The sequence below is a fragment of the Rhea pennata genome, chromosome 19 (genome assembly GCF_028389875.1).
Source record: "Rhea pennata isolate bPtePen1 chromosome 19, bPtePen1.pri, whole genome shotgun sequence".
Classification (NCBI taxonomy): Eukaryota; Metazoa; Chordata; class Aves; order Rheiformes; family Rheidae; genus Rhea; species Rhea pennata.
The window spans coordinates 1,363,714-1,385,431 of record NC_084681.1 but is presented as its reverse complement, the minus strand read 5'-3'; the positions used below and the strand labels follow the sequence as shown (position 1 = coordinate 1,385,431).

The 21,718-nt window shown below is 49.9% G+C and overlaps 1 protein-coding gene across 4 annotated transcripts in view; it reads left to right on the top strand.

The window, feature by feature from the left end:
• The window catches only part of SLC38A10 (solute carrier family 38 member 10), a 40,339-nt gene that overhangs the window by 12,549 nt on the left and 6,072 nt on the right, over positions 1–21,718 (top strand). For 3 of the 4 annotated variants that reach the window (XM_062591687.1, XM_062591685.1, XM_062591686.1), the window contains exons 7-14: positions 1,201–1,303; positions 2,112–2,294; positions 4,264–4,375; positions 4,853–4,959; positions 11,992–12,145; positions 19,129–19,299; positions 19,605–20,084; positions 20,663–20,785. In XM_062591687.1, coding sequence (XP_062447671.1) covers positions 1,201–1,303; positions 2,112–2,294; positions 4,264–4,375; positions 4,853–4,959; positions 11,992–12,145; positions 19,129–19,299; positions 19,605–20,084; positions 20,663–20,785 — 1,433 coding nt within the window. The remainder of the gene's footprint in view (positions 1–1,200; positions 1,304–2,111; positions 2,295–4,263; positions 4,376–4,852; positions 4,960–11,991; positions 12,146–19,128; positions 19,300–19,604; positions 20,085–20,662; positions 20,786–21,718) is intronic. The other variant, XM_062591688.1, reaches the window with a different exon arrangement.

Below are 21,718 nucleotides of genomic sequence, written 5' to 3'. Positions count from 1 at the left end.
GGGTGCAGCTGGACTTCATGTTGCACTTTTCCCCACGTTGCCACATTGCTGTTGCTCCTGCAAAAACATAAACCTGGCCTTATTGGCTGTGTCATCCTGTGCACTGCAGATCTTTGCTGACCTCTCCTGTTTCCTCTCTTTTCCTTCCTGGACCTGTATGTTTGGCTGGCTGCCTCCTCCTCATGGGGTTAAAGTCCAAGACAGAGTTAATCTAGCAGAGGTCACTGTACAGAGGGCATGGAGGAAGCCGAAACTGAGAGACTTCTTGGGAAGCTGGTCTCTTCGGTCCTTGCCAGTAAATGGCTGTCGCAGTGCTGCATTCAGGGACCCTGCGTGTATCTCATTGGTTACTTTAAGCTGATGCTCAGCTTCCTTTGTGCAGAACCATTTGACGTTAAGGGATTAAGGGTTAAGGATTTTTTTCTGCTTGGCCTCAGCTTGACACACTTTCTGTTAATGGCTTTTTGCCCACTGAGCTGGGGATACCCCCTTCTCTGCTAACTGGATGCTTTCTCCTCCCTCCCCCAAGAGTTACTTCAGTAATATGAAGCCAGGATGTGGCCACTTGAATTAAAGTAACAAGAGGTTAATGAGTTGCTAAAATATGCACCTGATGTCAAAAAGTGCATTCCACATGCTTTCCAAGTCTGTAAATACCCCAAGTCCTGTGTAATTGGCTCTCCCAGCTTTCTATGAACTGAGCTCTAGCAGCAGCACTGAAATATGACAGGCACTGCATTTAGTTTTGTTTGTTTAACTTTTCTCTTAGACAGTGTGATGCTCTAACCCTCTTCCTGCTTTTACTCTGTAAACACTGCGTTGCTTTAATTATCAGCATAGAGAGCTCCAAGAACAATAATCTCCAATGTGCTGCCTGGCCTGGTGCCACTGGTGTTTCAGTGGAACAAATGGTCATTCATTTTGCAACACTTTTGAACCAAAATGTTTACATCACACGTTTAGCTCCACGTGGTGGGGTGGGGAGAGCAGGAATATTTTTGCAACACTTAAAGTTGTGAGTGTTCTGAAATCTCTTGGCATTAGCAATATAAATTGTGGAATAGCAGCGAGTGTTTATGCTCTATAGGGGGAAGGTGTCAGGGATTCTTTGCTGCTGGGCTGAGGCAGGGAATGTGCTTGAGTTGGGTTTTGCTCTCTCTCTGTGGAAAGTTTCCTCAAATATTTTACCTTTTTCTACAGTCAGGTCTTGCCTACCTATGATAGCTTGGATGAGCCATCTGTTAAAATCATGAGCTCCATATTTGCTTCTTCCCTAAATGTGGTCACCACCTTTTATATTACGGTAAGAAATTTCCCCTTCTCTTTCCTTGCCCCTCTAGAGCATGACTTCTGGCAATAGGGATGACAAATTATCTTTGGATGGGGCTGGTTTCTGATTATCTGTATTTGTTCTGAAAGGTAAGTCATTTTGCTGAAGGCGAAATGAAGTGGAAGGTGATGTACTGAACAGTGCGGGAGGCATTTGGAGAGTCGAGGTTTTCAGTGTTGCACACCTCCTTGTGTGGAGACCCAGCTGCCTTTTTATGCACATCATCCTGGAGTCTGCCTTCCGGGGCCTGACCTGGCACTGGAGGTGCTGTGCAGAATTTAGGAGAGCTTCTTTTTGGCCTGTTGCAGTTGGAAAGATGTGAAGCAAGTTATGCATGATAAAGTGCCAGTAAATAAAACAGAGTTAATAATTCCTGAGAAGAGCCTGCCTCTGTGAGCTAGTCTGCTGTGAGTAATTGTTACAGCTCCTCCTTCCTTGGAGGCGTGGGGTCTGTGGGGCTGGCAGGCAGCGTAGTATCACTGCTTAATGTCATGGCAGTGACAGCTTTCCCTCTCTACGGTGTCCCTCATGAAAGCCCCATATGTTTCGCAAGAAACTTTCCTCTGTTTTTAGGAAGGATTCACTGTTCTTTAACTGCCTGTTTCAGTTTTCGGAAGTGTTGCAGCTATGGCCCTGAAGGTCTCTGTGGAGGTTGCCCCACTCATGGCTGGCTGATCTTAACTCCTAAGAGGCTGCTGACCCCCCACTCTGTTCTAAGGAGCATGTATGATTGTGCCTTGCACACAAATCCCATCCACTCACTTCCCCTCCTGCCGGACAGGTGGGATTCTTTGGCTATGTGAGCTACACTGAAGCCATTGCTGGAAACGTCCTAATGAACTTCCCTTCCAACCTTGTGACGGAGATGATTCGAGTGGGATTCATGATGTCAGTAGCTGTGGGGTTTCCAATGATGATTCTCCCCTGCAGACAGGCGCTGAACACCCTTCTCTTTGAGCAGCAGGTAAGATCCTCTTGTGTGTCGAGGAGCAATGGGCTGCCTTGGTGTGCACCTTTGAAACTTCCTTTTTGAAGGGCTATTGTGACTATTTGGTTTCAGCTGTTGACTAATGCCTTCGGTTACAAATGTGCCTTGGCACTGTGAGACTCCATTGACAACAGCGTATTTCTGACTCATGGTTGATACTTGCTATTCAGAGGGACAAACCCTCAACTTGCAGTGAAATTGCAAGTGTCTGGTGTGTGGTAACAGTACAGCAGGAGGCCCATGGCAGTCTGTAAATCCTGCTCTGCAGAATGGTTAATCTGTGCTACTTTGAGGTTCTTGTCCTCTCTGCAGAGGAATTTCGTGGGCAGAAGTGCTAGGGTTATGAGTCTGAAGCTGCTATTGCTCTGCTACACCTCAAGTCATGTGGCTGCTACTTCCCTGCTCTGCTGGTAATGTAGGCTCTCACATAGAAGTGTTACGCAGTTTGGAGCTCAGGTGGTTCTCCCTTTTGGAAGGAGAGGGAAATGTGTTTTTAGAAACAGAGGAGCCTCCTTATTTCCTGCTGCTCCAGGTGGCATCCTTTTGCTGGCTGGCTAGATCTTGCTTTGAGTGTAGCTCAAGCTTCTGTTCCTGGTCTCAGAGCCCAGCACAGATTCATTTCTTCTCGCTTCTGTGTGCTTGCTCATTTCTGCTCTTTTATTAGTATTCTAATCCTTGCACCTTCCTCAGTAGTTCCTTGAACAGCCTTCTATTCAGGTTCAGATGTCCCCTTCCTCCAGTGTCCCCTGGCTGTTCAGTGCCGATCTGGTGCAGAAACATGCCTTGGAATACACCCCTCTCCCACACGTTCACCTTTCCCAGGGTCAGATCTTCAGACAGCCTTTGTGACTATAGTTGGTCTGTCTGATTTAGACTGTAAGTCCCTTGTGGCAGTAGCGTGTTCTCCTCTGTGTATTGTACAGCAGTAAGCATGCCGATGGTATTCAGTAAATAACAGTAAGAGATTGTGGGAATGTTCTGAGGCCTTTGTGTATCCGCATAAATAGAAACCTCTTAGGGCAGGAAATAAAACTCAAGCAATTTATAGCTCTAAATCCTGCCACTTCTGCCTGTGAGAAGCCCCTAGCTCTTTTCTCACATTCGGAGGGTCTGGAGATGGGGGAGAAACTATTGGTGAAAGTCAGCGAGTGCAGGAGTAAGCACTGGAAATACTTGGGAAGGCCTCAGTTCTCGCCTGGGCTCTGCTCATCACTCTTTGGATTCTGAACGTGTTACTTTGCTTTCAGTTCCTATCTGTGCAGCCAGGAGGGTAGGGAACTGCTGATTCTCCAAGGCTTGTAGATTCACTGTGTCCTGTGCTTTCTGCACCTCCTGCTAGGGGAGCGTGGGGTGGGATGGGAAATGGAGGGCATCTGGAAAGCTTCCGTTATCAGTTGCTCCCAAGTAAGGCCATTCATCCTCTCTGAAGTCTGGCTAGGGTGTCTTCTGTAAACTGAGAGAAGCTGATGTATTGTAACCTGGTGGGAATAATGCCTATTAGGGAATGCTTTGCTGTAGCGAACACAGGGCTCTTCCCCCGTGACCATCGTTCCTCCTGCCTTCTCTACTATGCCTTTTTCTCATGCCCTCGGCCTTGAGGCTGTTCAGAGAGGCTGAGCAGCAGCACTGGCAGAAGGATTTGACTACAGCTGTACAGTTCACGTTTGGGGCAGGATGGAAAACAGCAGCTTTGGCTTTGTGCCTCCTCTTCACTCTTATTTTGAAGGTTCAAGCTGCAGTTGCTTATTAAAACTGCTCAACCACATCTAAGTACCCCCTAGCATCCACTATTGTGGAGACCACTGTGTTCAGGTGAAATGGCCACTGTTCAGTCTTTCTTGGCCTGTTCTCCCTGGCAGAGGCTGCTGGGGTGATCACTTTAACTGTGCAGGTGCAAAGCAGAGGCTACATTCATTCTCTTCCCCTCCCACCCTTTCTCTTCTAGCAAAAAGATGGTACCTTTGCTGCTGGGGGTTATATGCCTCCCCTTCGGTTTAAAGCCCTCACACTGGCTGTTGTGTTTGGAACCATGGTAGGAGGCATCATGATCCCAAATGGTGAGTGAGGTGTTGGGGGACAAGGATTGTTTGCTTGGTTACTTTCTGTGGTTACTTTTATTTCCCACGCTCTCTTTTCCATCTCACACCAGGTCTGGTATTTGCAGTGGTAACTCAACATTTGAAACTTTTCCTCCAAAACTGTTAGAGCTTCCACTTAGCTCTGGCCCTGTCTGAATGCACAGGGCTGTGTATGGTGTGGGGTAATGAGCAGGACCTCTGATCCCTTGGGGTAGGGGGAGGGCGTCGTGTCTTTGCTGAGGAAAAGCCTCTCAGTGCGGTGCAGCAGTGTAAAGTTGCTACCAGCTGTTTGGATGCAGCGCTGGTTGCAGTGGCTGGCCCTGCCCGGAGCAGGGATCGCCCATCCCACCGGGCTTGCGTTGCAGTCTCCCTGGGGACGCAGGCACAGCCACTGAGTGTGGCTGCTCTGGCTGCCCTGGAGGAGGACTGTGCTGACTACTTCTTCTTCTTTGCCAGTGGAAACAGTCCTGGGCCTCACAGGTGCCACGATGGGAAGCCTCATCTGTTTTATCTGCCCAGCTCTTATTTACAAGAAGATCCACAAGAATGCCCTTTGCTCACAGGTCAGTGCTTGTGCTACTTGACATGCCCCTGAGCCCTCTGTAGAGCCTGGGAACTTGGTTAATTTGGCTGCAGCAGGGAAACTGCTCAACAGCTCTTCCAGCCTTTCCCCTTCCAGTCTGCCCGTTGCAGGTGGGAGCCGTTTTGATTGGCTGCTCGGAGCAGCGTTGCTCGCGAGCACGCAGACGCAGACGGCGGAAGAGGAGGTGCTGGCTCCGTGCGTGGCCTGCCCTGCACTAGAACATCACCTCTTTATGGCTCCAGCAGCAACCAAAGCATCCATTTAATGCATAAAATGCTGCTTCCAGCCCCCTGTTGGGTAGGCTTCAGTTCTGCATCCACAGAATGAGAAATCCAGGCAGCATATAAAACCTTAAAGGGCCTTACATCTCAACCTGCCTGGGCTGGGTAAAATAAACAAGGTTTCTCAGCGATGCGGTTCTTGCTGCTGACCCTCAGCTTTCTGGTTTCAACCAAAATAACAATAAAAAGGAACACACACATAGAGGTGTTGCTTCAGGAATTGATTTTTTAAAAATTGGGGTCATTCAGAGGCTATTAGAAGTTCAGCTTTTCCTTTTGCTTCAGTTTTGAATTGGCCTCCTCAGGGACTTAAAGTGTGTCTTTGCTAAGCTTGATCTTTCTTTTTTTTGCAAATGTTTTTATGGAGCTGAAATTAACATGTTTTGGTTTTTTTCTAACAATAACTTAATCCATGGCCTTTTAGCAGGCCTCTGTCCAGCATTGCCAGTCATGACAGCGCTGGTATGGGAATAAGGTTTTCGGCAAACTGCAGAGTCAGCAGGGGGAGAGCAAGACATTTTTGTGGGTCCTACTGAACTAATGGCTTTTTCTGTGTTTAATGACTTGTGGGTTTGCAAATGTACATGAAGTTTTTAAGCACAGTGGTTTTTTTTTCTTTCCCCATGCTTTCTCTGACGCAAGGAAATAGTCCGACTTTCCAGCTTTCACTCTGAATTTTGACACTTTGGTCCCAACTTCTTTGACTGAAACCCTAAGCAGGAGTCTGAATGCCAGCCTGGATTTTTCAGGGAAACAAAGAGCACTTTCAAGAATTGCTTTCTGTTCCGGCTGAGCCAGAATGTCGCTCTGCAATGCCTTGAAACTGCACTTAGAATATGCTGAGCTCTTAGACTGGCTGCCTAGAGGCAACTGTCAGCTGCTTACAGTTGAACACTGGGGCCCTCATAATGCATGACCTGAAATGCTGGTCACAAGACTGGCAAGGAAGATGTTTGTCCTGCAGAAATCCTCACCAAGGATAAGGGCTTATCTAAAGCATCAGCCCTCAGGTTACCCGGGCATTTCAGGGGGCTGATAGCAAGCTGTCCAGCCTTCTCTTGAGTGATCCATTGCCTGTCAGGTTTACATACTTGCTTTGACTGATGCTCTGAAGCACTGCAACAAGGGCACACCTGTCTTCAGAAACGCACTAGGCTGCAGAACGCCTCCCTGCCTCCACTCTGAAAACCGGATTCTGGGCCCACCCTCTCCTTGCTCCTCCGGGTCTTCTGGAAAGACTCATTTATTCTTTCCCTGAAGCTCTGTCTTTGGTCTCCTCCTCCTTTCCTGCTTTCTTTGATCAGGCACTCCATCAAAATATGCTCCTGTGAAAAGTGGTAGTCATGGGGGAGAAGGGGCCAGCTCTGGGCATAGCTGTCCCTCCCAACTTTTCTGTGTTTAAATATATGTGTATGTTCTCTCTCCCTACCTCCATCATCCTTAAATTTGTTACCAAAGCAGCAGACCTTTTCAACTTTAGCGCTTGCAAGTTTTCAACTCCAGCTTGCCTAAATTATCTTGACTCTTCCAGTAGTTTTTCTGCATGCGTGCTCTTGCTGAGAACTGGCTGTTTTATTAAGCCATCTCTGGCTTCAAGCAAAGTCCAGTTGTGGGTAGCTCGTGGGACTGGCAATATAGGAAGTTCAGTGTCATGGAATTGGAAGGATGGCGCAAGCTTAGGTTAAAAAATAGAGCAGTTGCATTGAAAGTAGTGAAGAGGATTCCAGCAGGAGAGGGATATGGGCAGTCCCAGATGTTTGGCCAGCAAAGAGCACTGGGTTCTGCCAGTGAGTTGTTAATTATTAGAGCTGCTGGTCAGTCAATGGCTGGCAGCCAGCCAGGGGCTGGGAATTGCTACTTGGATTAGGTTATGGGGTGGCTTAGTTGAAAGGCTTGGTATGTTGGAAAGACGATCAGGTAACAGAGCACTAGGGCAAGTTAAAAAGCTTAAATTTGGGCATACGGAGCTGTGGATGAACTGGGGGAAAAGTCCCCTTTTTTGTGGTTAGCATCAAGCATGTCCCTGTAAAGGTGCTGGTCCATATCCTGCTGCCTTCTGGGAGCCTTGAGTCAGGGGGACAGAGTGAGGTTTGGCAGAGTACCGCTGAAGGTCGTGTTAAGGTCTGTAAACAGAGTGTTTAACTTCTAACAGGAAGGTGTTGGCTTCCCAGTGTTGACACAAGCTTGTCTGAGAGGCCCCTCCTAGGGAGACCGGGAGTTACTGTTGTCCCAGTTGGGGAAGAGGAGCCACAGAGAGGCTGCTCAAGGTCAGGAAATGACCCCTCTCACCATGCTCATGTATGAATGGAAAGAGAGATCCCCTCTGGCCTCTCCTCCTCATGCAGCGGCCAGCACACCTTCACTGCACGCAAGTTTTCACTTGCTACAGTTCTTAAAGCATAGCATCTCTGTCAAAGTGCAACAGAGAAACCCAGGAGCAACCAGGGTTCTTGCATTCCTTCGTGATTACTCTGTCCCTCCAAACTACTTGGTGTCCAAAACAGCACAGTTTAGAGGATGTCGTCACTCTAGACAAATGCAACTTTTGATTCCTGCTGATGGCTCAGGCGTGGTTAGAGGAGATAGCCTGAGCTAATGACACTTCTATACAAAGTTCAAGTTATCTTCTGGGAGGAAGGATAACTGAGGGAGAGCAACCAGCGGGGGAAACGGACATGTAAAATTCCGTTTCTGAATTCCTGCCTGTGCTCAGAGTGCTCCTCTTACGAGACAGACCTCTCGTGTTGCTGACCTGCACGTTAGAAGAGGTGGCAGCCAGAGGTATTTGCATGTACTCCTGTGATGTCCACATTAAGAAGTACCTCTGGGGAAAGGTCTCTGCTCTCAGCATATTGGCTGCTCAGAGGTGTGGGGAGACTCCTCCTGTTTAGGCAGCTTCATTGCAGTCTGCCTGGCTCTTGCTGCATAGTGCAAGAAGTTGCAGGATGGAGGACAAAATAGCTCTTTTGAGGCTCGCTGCAAAGATGGGGACCCAGTGCAGCCATGAGCTGTGCTCCTGGCAGGCCTTGCAGATGCCAGCAGGAGCTTTCCAAAATAGCGAGTTCACTTTCAGCATGAGTATGGCCTTTGTTTTATGTTGCTGGCTTGTGTGTGTGGAGGTGTCCATCCAGGGATCTCTCTCTTCTGTCCTGCTGGAGCAGCCCCTCTGCAACCCAGCAGCGACATAGGAGCAGACGAAATTCTTGTATCCTCACTGAAGTGCTGTCACTGAGACTTTGTCTCAAGATGCTGCAGTAAGTTGAAGAGGGGAGCTGAGTGGTGCTTTTTTCTTTTTTCTCTCTTTTTTTTCTTTTCTCTTTTTTTTTTCCTTCATTTCAGTGAGGTCATTTCTGCTCCCTGGCTGGCTGACTGCAGGCCTCAGTCCCTTAGTGGCCTTTACCCACGAATTTGGGGCCTTTAATAACGATAAATAATAATTAAAAAAGACCAACCTTTTCAAAGCATCCTGATTTGAAAATGATTCATCAAAACAGTTTAAAAAAAAAAAAAAAAACTCTGGAAGAGTTTGGGAGTATGTGGCTCACAGATGAAGGAAAGAGGCAGCTTTAAGGCAGCAATGCCAAACTTGCTGTAGCTACTAGAGACTGGACACTGACTTTATTTGGTGTGAGTGTGCTCCAGTCTCTAACTGCTTATAACTGCTCTGCAGTCAGTGTTACCCCTCCATTTGCTCTGGCTTCTCCACTCTTTGGGAGCATTGCTTGCGGGTGGGTGGTTCCTCTGCCTGGGTTCAGTTTCTTGAGCCACCTAGTCCTTGCAGCGTGCATTCCTGTTCCCTTTGATTGCCAGAGATTAGCCTTGGTCGCCTCTCGAGTACAAACTGCCTGTTTTTACATGTCATAAATATCTCTGTGGAATTCGGCCAAACTGTTGACCTCTTTATTCCAGTCTGCAGTTGCTCAGGGGGTAGGTGAGGATATAGGGTGTGTGATGGGGTGGAGCTGAAGGTGAGGGAAGGCTGTTGGTTCATGGACAGCCCAGCCTGTCTTTGAATGCTGTGTGAGTGCGTACCACTGCTCTGAGAAGCTTACAGATGAGCTCCAAATGTTAAGCAATCAAAGGGGTTTTGAATCCAAGGCATTCAGTTATGTGGTTCCCCACTAAGAATTAGATAAGAAACAACAGAAATCCTTTTAAAACTTCTCATGTTTTCAGCTGTTTCCTGCGGTTCCCTTTTCTCCCACGTGGCTCCTAGTTCCTGCAGCACCAGAATAGATCCTCTTTGTGGAAATGCTCTTCCTCTCTGCCGTTGTTTCTGGAAGATGTTAGCACAGCCTTCTAGTCACAAAATGGATTTCTGCTGGGACTTCAGGAAAGGAAGCAGACAAGCTCCAAGCTGAGGGCAGCAGTGGCAAAGACCTGCTGACTCTGCTTTTGGCCTGAGCAGGATGGCAGGATATCTGCTCTTTGTGCACCCACACAGCAAGGCAGGGACCAGATTTTACTTTTGTTTCCTTTACAGCATCTCTAAGATCTGGCCTCTGCTCTCTGACCATGCATCTAGTCTTGTCCAGAGCTGCTTCACATCCCGCCAACCTTTTCCTTCTGAGGGCGTCTTCCTGTCTGCAGAAGTATGCCGAGAATGGGGTCTCCTGGGCCATGGCTCTGGACCAAAGTGACCTGTGTTTCTGGGCAACCTCTCTCAGCATAGTGGGAGAACAAAACATTAGCTTCTTGTCCCTCGCTTGGGGTGGCAACATTTAAACCTTCCCATCCGGTTTCAGTTCTTCCCCTTATTTCCAGTCTTTTCCTTCTTGCAGCCCACGGCAGCCTTCAGTTATGGTCGCAGAGCCTGGCAGCCATTCCTGGTTTTTCTCAAGCTGAGTTGCATCCTTTTGTTGTGCTCTGTGTTAATTTTGTCTTAAATGTTGCTGATTAAGGCTTTTGGAAGAATAGGGGAGAGCATACCATCCCACAGGGCATGGTCCTCTCATGAGCTCCTGATGTTGCAACACAGGTCGGAATTACCTGTGTACTCTGCGTACTGTACCTCCCTCCAGAAGGAGCCAGCAGCTTGTTGGTTGGCTTCTACTGGACAGTAACAATATCTTGTACCAAAGAAGCAGTTTCTTTGGCAGGTAGAGACTTTTATATGACTGGCTTGTGAAGCATGCATAGCGAGTTGTTCCTGTTAGGCATGTGGTGAAAAAAGCAGCGTCCTCACCCCAGCAAGCCTGCAGTCAGCACGCACACAGCAGGGGCGGAGATGGAAACTGGCAAAAAGCAGAGAGAAGACGCAGCAGTGTGCTGCCTGCACGCCCCGAGTGTGCCGCACCGCGTGGGGGCTGGTTGCAAATAAAGAGAAGATGCAGTTCGCAGCGCTGCCTTGGAACCTTTGCTCCCGTATGCAGAGCGGTAGAAATGAGCCAGATCTGTAACACTGCAGAGCAGGATGTATAAAAAAAAAAGGGGGGGGGGAGGAAGAAATTCCTGCATAATAAATACCAGTTTATTGCAAACGTTTAAATTCTCAGCTTTGTGGAGATGTTTTGTTTTGCATGTGATTGTTCCTGTTGCTTTCATGGTCTTGTGCGCCTTTGGGAGAAGTTGTTTGCAGGGAGGCCCGAGTTTCTAGTGGAGGGTGCAATTTCTTTGCCTGCGGTCTTCAGCACAGTTTCTCCTACCAGTCACTCATAGCAGCGTAGACTCGTTGACATGCAGACCAGGTTCCATGGGAAGCCCTTACCGTGACAATTGCCATGATTAACTAGGTAAAAATAATATATTGGAGTTTAATTAAATCTTACCAGTCAGTGTTGTCAGCCAGCAATCCATCCACTCAGCTCTTTGAACTGGTACTGCTTCCATTTGGAGCAGCAGACAGGCTTTTGGCAGCTCTGCCACGTGAACAGGCAAATGTTCCTATGTCCATATTGCTCCTGCGCATCTCGCTTGTCCTTGCGTTATCCCGTCAATTGCAGCACTGCCGGAGATTTTTAAATCAAAAGTGCAGAGTTTCGTATTCTTATAGCTCATGTGTAATTAGACCCTGTGATATTTGTCTTTTCATAATGATAAAATTAGCTGTAGAAACTTGCCTTTTAGTAGTGTTCTCCTTCTCCTTTCTAAGTTGGAGAACTTCAGAGTTCTTCCCTTCTCAGGATCCAGATTCCATCTTGCTGCTGCTCCTCCCCCTTCCCCCCCCGTTTGGTCTCAGCTCTTTGGAAATCAGCAAGTCGCTTCTTATCAGTTTCTTGAGCACTAGCCACCAGGACTTTGTGAAGGTCTTGTGCTTGTTCTCAAAAATAAGAATTTTTAAACAATTCACTAGAAACATTTCCAGGTTGTAAACAGGTCAGTCTGCTGTTCTCAGCCAGATCTGATTTGAGGGTGTTCTAATGTAGCTGCTGAAAATACCTGGGAATGAGTCTTTGCAGCTGGACCCTTGTCCACCAGATGCATTTTACTGTTCTTATACCTCATCCACTTGCTTCTGAGCCCTTCTGATGACTTCTACAGGAGTCATCTTTCTCAAGAGCTTTCAGCACCTGAAACTATCACTTGCTTGTATCTACACCCATATACAAAGCTCAGCCAAATGCTAATGTTTGTTTCTTTTTGCCTCCTATAATTCTCTCCTTTTCTCTCATTGACATCTGTAATTGTACTGAGCTTTGAACTGTTCGGAGATACTGTTTGTGTGAAGAATATTGTATACAGCAATCCCATTTGTTTTACCATGTTAACTGAAGCTCTGACACACTGTGCAGATTATACTGTGGATTGGCCTGGGAATGCTGGTTATTAGTACATACACCACTTTGTCTGCAACGGAGGACACTCCTGGGAAGGCAGAAGCAGTGGGCTTGGAGCACCTTGAAGGAGAGGAAGCCAGAATTGACCAGGATTCTGTCAAAATTCCAGGTAAGTGTGTGCTTGAGTCGTGCCTCCTAGCCCTTCTTCCCGGCTCCATCTCTGGGGGAAAAAAAAAAAACTGTGGAAGAAGCAGAGTTGTTTCCAGGATTTCTGTGCATCTTTAGAACATACTAGAAACTTTTTGCTAGAAAAACGTGCAGTTTTGCCTTCTGGAAATGCCTGATAGGAGCTCTGAGGATACCTTCTTGAGGGCAGTCCTTTCAGAAAAGGAAGGAAGGGGAAAGTAGAGCCTCTTGGGGAGGCTAGGGCTCCCCTCTAGTGACAGAGCACAGAACTACCCATGCGGGGTAATAAAAGCAGCTCTGTGAGCACAGCCCAGAGATAGCTCTGTGCTGGCCACCTGTATGAAGGGTGCAAGGAGCCAAACAGGGCTGCTTTCACTGTTTCTGCCAGCACATTGTCCATGGTTCCAATAACAAGCCATTCATTGCACTCAAAGGTATGTAAATTTATGGGCACTGACTTTTTTTTGGTTGTGAGGATATAAATTTGGATTCGGTTTTAGCTCTGACAAAGCCCGTGATTATGCCTCAGCTTTGTTTACTGGTTCACGTTATTTATTATTTGTTTACTGTGGCCGTTGATAGAATTACGGTCAAACCCTCCCTTCCCCAGCTGCAGGCTTGCCTTGCAAGGCCATCGCTAGCAGGTGTCGTGTGACCCTGTGCTGCCCCTCATCTGTGGCTGTGTCCTGTTTCTTTATTTTATTTTTGTTTGGTTCTGCTCGGGTTTTTTGTTCTTTGGGGGCCTTGAAATAGCCTCGCAGAGATTGAGAACGGAAGCGAGAAAAGGGCTGCCTCTTCTGGAGATTATCCTCCTCCTGGTTGTTGGCTATGTTCCTGCTGAACAGATTTGAGTGTCTCCGAGACACCGGTGTTGCCTCCGATAACATTCACTCCTGGGTTGCTCCGTCCCTGACGGTGGGGTTTTATATGTTCGTGCTACCGGTTCATCCAAGGCACGCGTGCCTTCTCAGGCACTGAGATGCCCATGAACTCTTAGCAAAAGATGCTCTCAATCCCTTAATCGTGCACACTCAGCAGGGCTAGGAGGAGGGATGCAATTGAATTCTTCCGTCTTGGTTAATTTTGGAGCAGTAATGGCCAGAGAACAGCTGCTCGTTTCAGGAGGGGCTGCTAATGACACGTGTTCTTGTGACTGGGAAAATAAAAAGAAGTCCCATAAAAGACGGTGTCCGCTGGAGTTTGCTAAATCTCTTCTCCGCTTCTCTGCGTGAACCGGGGCGGCAGAGCAGGAAGCCTGCGTTTAATCATCATGTAGCGCAGCGAATCTTAAGTTGCCCTGGCATACCCACTGCATGTATTTAGAGCTCGTCAGCATTAGTCCTTATTGCATAGTACTTGATGCTGGATTAAATAATCCTACCTAGGAGGAAGGCATTTTTAGGCACTCGGCTCATAAACTTCCCAGGGACAAGCTGTGCAGCTCCTAACACACTAACAAGCGCGTTCCCTGTGAAATCTCTGCTTCCTTCCCAGTGCACCTTGGTTTGTTTTGTGCCGGGCGAGCGCGGGGGCCTGGAGGGGGGGAGGGAGGAGGTTGCTCTTCCCTGGGAAGCGGAGCCTGGCTTGGAAGCCTCATCCTGTGGGAGGAGGAAGTGGGATGGAGCAGGGTGAGAACGAGCCGGGGAGAGGAAGTGAAACAATGAGCCCGAGCCGCGGCCGGTGCCGAGGGAGCCGCGGCCGGCAGGACGCCGTGTGCTCGGCGAGCAAGCGCTGCCCCGGGAGAGCCGCAGCCCTGCTCCCGCGCCGGCCCTGGAGCCGTGCCTCGCTGCGTCTCCGCAGGATGTCGGCTTGACTAGCAATGAGAGGCGTTAAATGGTGCCCTTCTTCCCTCCGCAGCTCCCCCTGCCTTGTCCGAGCCGGCCTTGTTTTGCAAAGGTACAAGCCCGCGGCCGGGAAAACGCTGCGGCAGCTGCATCCTGTCGTTCGGGGCGCGCAGGATGCGGGCGGCCCCGCATCACCTGGGTGCCCTCGTCAGCCCACATCTGCTGCTCGTTCCTCGCACGAGGCTTTAGCAGAAACGCGCGGCGGCTCCGGGGGCGGCGCGCCGGCCCCCAGCCCGCTCCCGCCGGAGCTGCCTCGCCGAGGCAAAGCTCGGGGCCGGGCCTCGTCCCGCCTCTGCGCTCGCCGTCTGACTTTCGCCTGTCAGCATGCGAGAGGAGTTTTATTGGTCTCTTTGATGTTGCGGAGACCAGAACTGTGCAGACTTTCATTAAAACCCTGCCCTGTGGGCCTGGGGATTATGAATATTAGAACATTGCCCTTTTATGTGAACACATATTGACCAGCGAACTCTGAATAGTGTTTTTACTAATGACACCCAAGTGCCCATTACAGCCCCTGCCTGTATTGCTTGAGGTTTACTGTCAGCAGCTCTTCGGGAAAGGTATAAAACCCCTTTCAGAAGCATTCGGCTGTTCCATACAGTGTGTGTGTGTATGTTAAAAGGTTGCTAAGCTGCCTGTGAAAGCTCATGAAGGCAATTATCCATTAAAAAAAAAAAAAAAAAAAAGCTAATTAGGCAATTTCTCTCTGTATTTGAAAGCACCCTAGAGGGTCTCATGGGGCGGATTAAGATTTTGTAATATTTTTCAGCTCCTTACTTGATCGTGGCTGCTTCGTTTTCTCTCGCGCGCGTTGTGCAATATCTCACAACAAAGACCTGATTCACGCTCCTTGTGCAAGAGCGCCCTTTCCCCGGCGCTCCCGCGCAGCGCCCCGGCTTCGGCGTAGCCCGGAGACTATGTTCCCCTTTACGCCTCTCCTTGCATTTGTTGTTCCTTTTTTTTTTTTTTTTTTTTTTTTTTTTTTTTTTAATGGACTGGGGCAAAGCGTAGGCCGGCGTCTCGGCCGGGCCGGCGGCGGTGGCGCGGGGCCGGGCAGGGCGCTGCGCCGTGCCTTCCCGTGCCCGCCGCAGCACGCGTGTGTCTGCCCCCGAGGAAACCTGCCGCGATGCAGCTCGCGTCCCCGCCGGCCGGGCCGGCTGTGTTATTAGGCGGCGCGGCCCCGAGCATGTGCGGAGCGCGGATTATACGCAGTTCCTAATAGCTGCAGGAACAGCTTGACTCTGCTACAGCTCTCCCTGGTGCTTTGTGAGAGAGGGCTTTTAATAGTGCCTGTGACACAGAAAAGGAACTATCAGCCTCTTGTAATTTGGGTTCGTTTTTACTGCGGGTGCGTCAGGAGACAACTGTGAACTAATTTCAGTGATGCCATTCGATAACCTTGTGAAATCTGTAACCGTTTCAGGCGCTGGGGGCGGCGGGGGGGCTCGGCGCGGCGGGGCCCGGGGGCTTCCTCCCCGTCCTCGGAGGGGGGCAGAGCGGGGAGCCGCGGAGCCGCCTTCCCTTTGGCTCCCGCGGCGCCGCGCTCCTTTCGCGGGTCGTACGAAGCGGAGCCGCTTCGCTGCGCCGCGCTGGAGCGACGTGAGCGAGTCCGGGCGCCGGAACCGCGCTGGAGCGGCTCGATGCCCTCGGCTGGCCCCGGCGGGAGCCGCGGCGCGGGCCGGCGGCGGCCCTGCCCCGAGGCGTGCGGCCGGCGCTGCGCGGCCGCCGGGCGGGCTGCGTCTCCCCGAGCTCCTTGTCTTTCGCTGCGCGCCGCGAGCGGGTCGTAGAACTGTCTAACTTTGACCCTAACCTGGAAAACGAAGCTGTCTGGCAGCCTGCCTGTGCCAGGGCTCTGCGCGCCCGGAGCAGCAGGCGGGCGCGCTGGGAGAGCGCTCCGGACCCGCGGGGCTCCCGCAGCGCCCCCCGCCCCGGGCGGGGTGGCTCGGGGCGGCTTGCGGGAGCGCAGGGAGCGGAGGCCGGGCGCCGGGGGGGGGTCACGGCCTCCAGAGGAGAGCGGTGCTGCGAAGGAGCAGAAGCGACGCGAGGCCGGGGCGGGGGGAAGCAGGCAGCGCGCTCCCCGGGCCGTGTCCTCGTGCGCGGCTCCCGGGACGTCGCTGCGCCCTTCGCCCGCTCCCCGTCCGCTCAGCAGGAGCTCGGCAGGGCCAGTCTCGCTATCGCTTCCGAAAGAGCAGGATGTGTAAACGCAGGTTTCGGCTACGGTCGTTACTGCGGTGGACAAGAGCGATATGAAAACCATGTGAGGAGAGATTTAATGTCTTTCTGGGACCATTGCTACTATCCAAACCAGGAGCGGGGGGGAAGGGAAGCTTTTAGGTTGCTAATCATGAAATTTTATTGCAGCCTAGAGAGGCCGTTGGCAAACCACAACACATACGCGCGCACATGCACACACACAAATCAGCTGCAGCAAGCCTTGGCTGTCCCCTGGCAGCCCCCTTTGCTTCTCTGCGTGTAAATGTGAGCAGAGCCGCTAAAGAGGATCGTAAGCTGGGGTGGTTCGGAAGGACCTGCTAGCAGCAAGGGTCTGGACTTCCTCATAAGGCAAAGAAAACCCTCCTTGGTGCCTAACGCTGAGATTTTGTTGTTGTAAGCCAAGAAGCTTTTATAGCCTCTCAGCCTTTGCCTGTAAAGTCCAACGCCACTCATAAAACATTAAGAGGCACAGCATTACTGTAACACTCTCCGAAGGGACCTGAAGGGCGACTAGACAGTTAGAGTGATTATTACACATCCTGAGCAAAATTGTTCTCTGCAAACCACATATAGCCCCTTATAGATTTCCATGCAGCGTGAGAGGCCGTTAATTCACGCCCTGATGATGAACTTAATTTTGTTTCCTGCTGAGCAAATGACGGCTTAGAGGCAACTTTGTCTTATTATGGTGCGGAGACTTTTATTTTTGTTTTTGTTTTGTTTTTGTCTTTTCTCGCATTGTTTTCACAATGCGGAACATATAAGCCCTCTCTTGATTTATGATTGACGCTTCTTACAGCAAAAGAGAGGTTGTGGAGTCTCTGTCCTTGGAGATATCCAAAACCTATCTGGACACAATCCTGTGCTGCGTGCTCTAGGTGACCCTGCCTGAGCAGGGGGGCTGGGCTACTAGACGCTCTCCGGAGGTCCCTTCCAACCTCAACCATTCTGTGATTCTGTGAACAGGGCCTCCCCCAGGGACTTAACTGTGTCCTGGACACACTGGTGGCTTCACCTGCTGCAGTGTGCTGGGCAGCCCTGCGCGTGTGTGACTACATCGTCTGACTAGACTGCAGCTATGAAAGGCAGAGGTATTCCTGTTTTTCTTCTGTTTTCCCATTTGCATGGAAAGCTTCCTCCCCCGTCTTTTGCTCTTGAACATCATCTTGCTTTATGGCTACCTCTGGCTGTAATTTCTTTCTGGACCTGAGGTCAGCTGTGACTGTATTGCAGTGCTCTAGATCCCCATGTTTCAGATGAGGTGCAGCCTTCTCTGAATGCAACAATCTTCCAGCTTCATGAAGCGATTAACGAAAACTTTCCTCCAACAGAGTAGAAAGATTGTTGCTATGAAGCCAAAATTTAGCTGGGAACATCCATACAAGAAAATGCAGAGCACCTCCCCTCCCCAGGGCTCAGCGTCCTGCTTCCCAGGGCCTCCATCCAGGAGTGGGCACTGGTTCTTGCATTCATTTTTTTTCCTGAAAGGAGGAGTGTCCTGCCTTGACTTGCTGAACTCTGTAAAGTCCCTCAATGGAGAGAAACCCTGGGGCACTAGATGAGAATTTCTCAGAAAATCCAAGTCCCTTTTCCCTCCTGTCATCAATACTGAACCAAGGAAACTTTGAAAAACAGCCAGCCCAAGTGCATGTCCCTTTGCAACTGGGTGCAGTGCTCTAGGCCAGAGATTCCAGGTTCCTGGACAAGTGCTGGGTAGTTCTGGCATGGCTCCCTCTGGGCCAGGATTTTGTTCTCCTTTTTTTTTTTTCCTTTTTTTTTTTTTTTTTTTTTCCTTTTTTTTCCCAACTTGGGTAAGGCCCACGCAGCTGAAGTTGTGGCAATCTCTCCTTTCCCATGAGTTCATCTTGTAATAAATCGCACCAGCCCTGCAGAGGGGGAGGAGAAAATTGAAAGATGTTTATAGAATTAATTCCCCAAAGGAAATCACATGGGGGAGGACAAATGGGGGGAAGAGTTGAGAATTTTTTTTGTTAGCGAAGATGCATTTTTTTTTTTTTAGTTTGGATGGAAAACAATCTGCAGTACAACTTCAGTGCTGGGAAACAATTAGATTTCCTTTACTGCTTCTCTGCTAAGGAAGAGTTTACTACATGTGTGGACTGTATCAGTCTTCCTTCATCTGCTCTCTTAGTCTCTAAGGTCAGAAGAGCCTGTTGTCTGATCTCATGTAACGTGCCATGAATTCCTCATGGTTACTCCTGTGCTGAGCCCAATACTTGTTTGACAGAGATGTGTCTTCCAGAAACACCCTCTTTCTAGGAGATCAAGAGAATCCCCCATGTCACTTGAGTGTTTGTTCCAGTGGTCGTTTAATTGCTTTCCTGAAAACTCAGTGCCTTCTCTGGGGTCATGCAGCTCTCCTCCCTCACTTGCTCGGTTCATCCTTCAAAAGCAAATGCTTTTGCACAAAATAGGGGGAGAGAGAGGGAAAAAAAGGCATTGAACCACTCCCCCCTAGCGCAGGTGGGAGCAGGGAGGAGAATGGGGAGCTCTGGGCGGCCCTGGTGGCTTCTGCTGGGCCCCGGGCCCCAGCCTTGCTTGCGCTCCTTGCTTTGGTGTCGGTGAGCAGGGGAGCCCGGGTCGATGCTACCATCTGGTGGCACGGGCTTGCAGCGGCGCGCGGCTCCCTCGCAACGCCCTACTAGCTAAATGGCATTGGCTTGTGTGTTAAGTAGCTTCATAAAAACTGACAGTTAGGAAAACAAACAGACCAACCCCAGAACAACAACCCTCAACCTCTAAATACTAGCACTGGAAGAAAAATAGCTGCTGAGCTTGCGTTGGAGAAACAGGGTTGCAGCAGGCAGAGAATTTGCCTTGATCCTGTTGGTGGATTGACAGTGCAGCCATGCATGACCTTGCTCTATTAACTGTCCTGCATTTACAGACCAGAACCCAGTGGTAGAGGAGGCAGAGGATGACCGTGATAAACCAAAGCTACTGGATGAGAAGGAAGAGATGGAGCAGCCACAGATCAAGGAGCCCATGGAGGTACCCAAGAGAGATGAAGAAGGAGAAAAGTTACAGGAACAAGTACAGCTTGACCGGCCTGATCAAGGTAAGGAGGAGTCTGGGGAGAAAGGGTGTCAGCTTTGGAGCTGGGAGATATATGTTAAAGAGTGTTCTGTAGCATTATTTCAAGTAAAGATCCTGATCTCTGCTTTTTACCTTGTAGACTGAAGATGATTTATTGTTTGCTGCTCTTGAGGCTTGTTAGGAATGCAGCCTCTTGATGAGAAAGCAAGTGCAGGCAGCTGAGAAAGGGCAGTAGGTAGTTGGGTGCCTCGTGCGCTGTGAACCTGCTGGATGTTGTTTTCTCACATCAATAACAAGCCCTCTAATGCTGTCTGACATCCACCCTAGGGATTGCCCTGCCTGTGGGAGAAGCGCATCGCCATGAGCCGCCTGTCCCGCATGACGAAGTGATTGTGGACATGGGGCGGGAGCGGGAGGAATCTGATGAGAAAAAGCTTGCACTTGGAGAAGCCAATGATAATCTGCTCAAGCCAGCAGTGGAAGAGCCAGTCGAACTGAATCCCAAGAAAGAGGTGCTTGGCCTGAAACAAGGGATGGAAGCAATTGCTGAGAACCAACTGCGGGGAGGGACTGACAAGCCTGTTAAGAATCTGAAGAACGTCCTGGAGGTGAACGTGCAGCAGGATGGCAAGCCGCCATACAAAGATCTGGAGCCAGACAAACGAGTGTTGGAAGCCAAAGCTCAAGCTGCCATGCTGGACAGCGAGAAGAAAGCTGAGGCTGCAGGTGTCAAGGAGAAATCAAATCTCCAGCTACCCAGGAAAGCAGAGGAGGTTGTGAAGTCCATAGAGAAGGAAGCTGACCCTGGTAAGCTCCCCCCCACTGTGGCTCATCTGTACAAATTCTCCTCTTGTCCTATAATCTCTCCCTGGTGACTGGGCAATTTGGTTATTTCCACCTACATCCCAGTGATTCCTTTTAATTTCACAAGATTAGCATGTGAGTATGCACAGCCCCTTCAGCAGCTGTTGGGGAAAAGGAGGAATCTGGTAGCTTTGACAGCTACTATAATATCTGTCAAACAGTTGTTTGCTAGCCTACTAAATGTCAGGTGCCATGCTGTTCCTGTGCGTCTCCGAACTCACTGGGGACACAGAGCTGGGAGATCTTGACAGGTAACACATTGCTAAGTGCCCATCTAAAAGCTAGTTAGAACAGTTCTTGCATTTTAATTGGCTAAGGTAGTTAGCACTGGCTCACTGCCATGAGTCTATAAGATTGTTAAATATTTTTTTTTTATTACTTCCCTTGCAGTCATCAGGTTGAATATAAACTGTGCTGGCTTAGGCAGGGAGGGACAACGCGATGTGGAGTCATTTTAGAGAACATCTGCTGCTGGAGCGTCCTTATCAACTACAAAGGTCTGTTGGTCTGTTTGTCCACAGGTGAAAAGCAAGAGCTGCCCCTCCTAGACAGAGCAGACCCCGCTCAGGCCCAGCAGCTGGAGCAGAGAGAGATCAGAAATACTGAGGAAAAGCAAAAGGAGAATGCAGAGAACAAGCTGGAGGGTGAGTTCAAGTCCCTGGGGCGTGCAAGGAGGGGAGGGTGTCGAGCTCCCTCTAGGAGCCTGAGGTATAAGTGCAAGATATTTCGCTGCAGGAGGAACGTGCCAGCCAGTCTGTTCTTCTTGGCTCTTGTGAGCACATAGCTTTAGGCCATAGTCACCTCGGCGACGGCAGCAATTAGTGCCTGTCTCCAGCGGGCTAACGCCTCCGGCAGAGGCTGGCATGTTCCAAAGTGAAGTCCCTGGCAGGGCCTGCTCGAGGATGTGAGTCACGATGGAATCTAGGCCTGTCTTCTCCCCAGGTCCCAAGTGCAGGCAGTGCTGAGTCAATAAGAGCATGACTGGAGTGAAACTGTCTGGCTTAAGAAAATGGGGACCCAGCAGCATGGTGCTCCTCTGTAGGCATCATCCAACAGCCCTGGGGCCTTTGGCATGGGAGAGAAGCCAGCTGCAGTGCGTGGGGAACCCTGGGGTGTATAGCTGTGCAGAGGAGCGGCCTTGAAGTCCCATCCGCACCTTTCCCCTTCCATGAGGTGTTTCCACAGTAGTGCTGTTACTCTGTGGTGGGCCCTTCCTCAGGCTGAGCACGTTGCCTTCAATCTTTGCCTTGCTAGGATGTGAGAGGTCGGACTCGGAGCTTGGGACTTGCACTGTGCACAGGCCATGAATCCCCTTGGCTGATCGTATTCATGTGATCCCTGGTATTCTGGTCCAGACATGATGGGCATTTGATCCTGAGACTGATTGCAACTAAGAGCCTCTACACACAGGGACCATATCACCCTCCTTTTTGGTGGTTACATCTTGGTTTCCTAATTGGTTTCTTTTCCTTTTGCATTTCAATGGGACTGAAAAAATGAGTGTAAAAAGCTAATAGCAGCTATGGGCCATGAGAGCTTGTCGTATTTCAAGGAGGATTCAGGGATCTGAGTTTGTG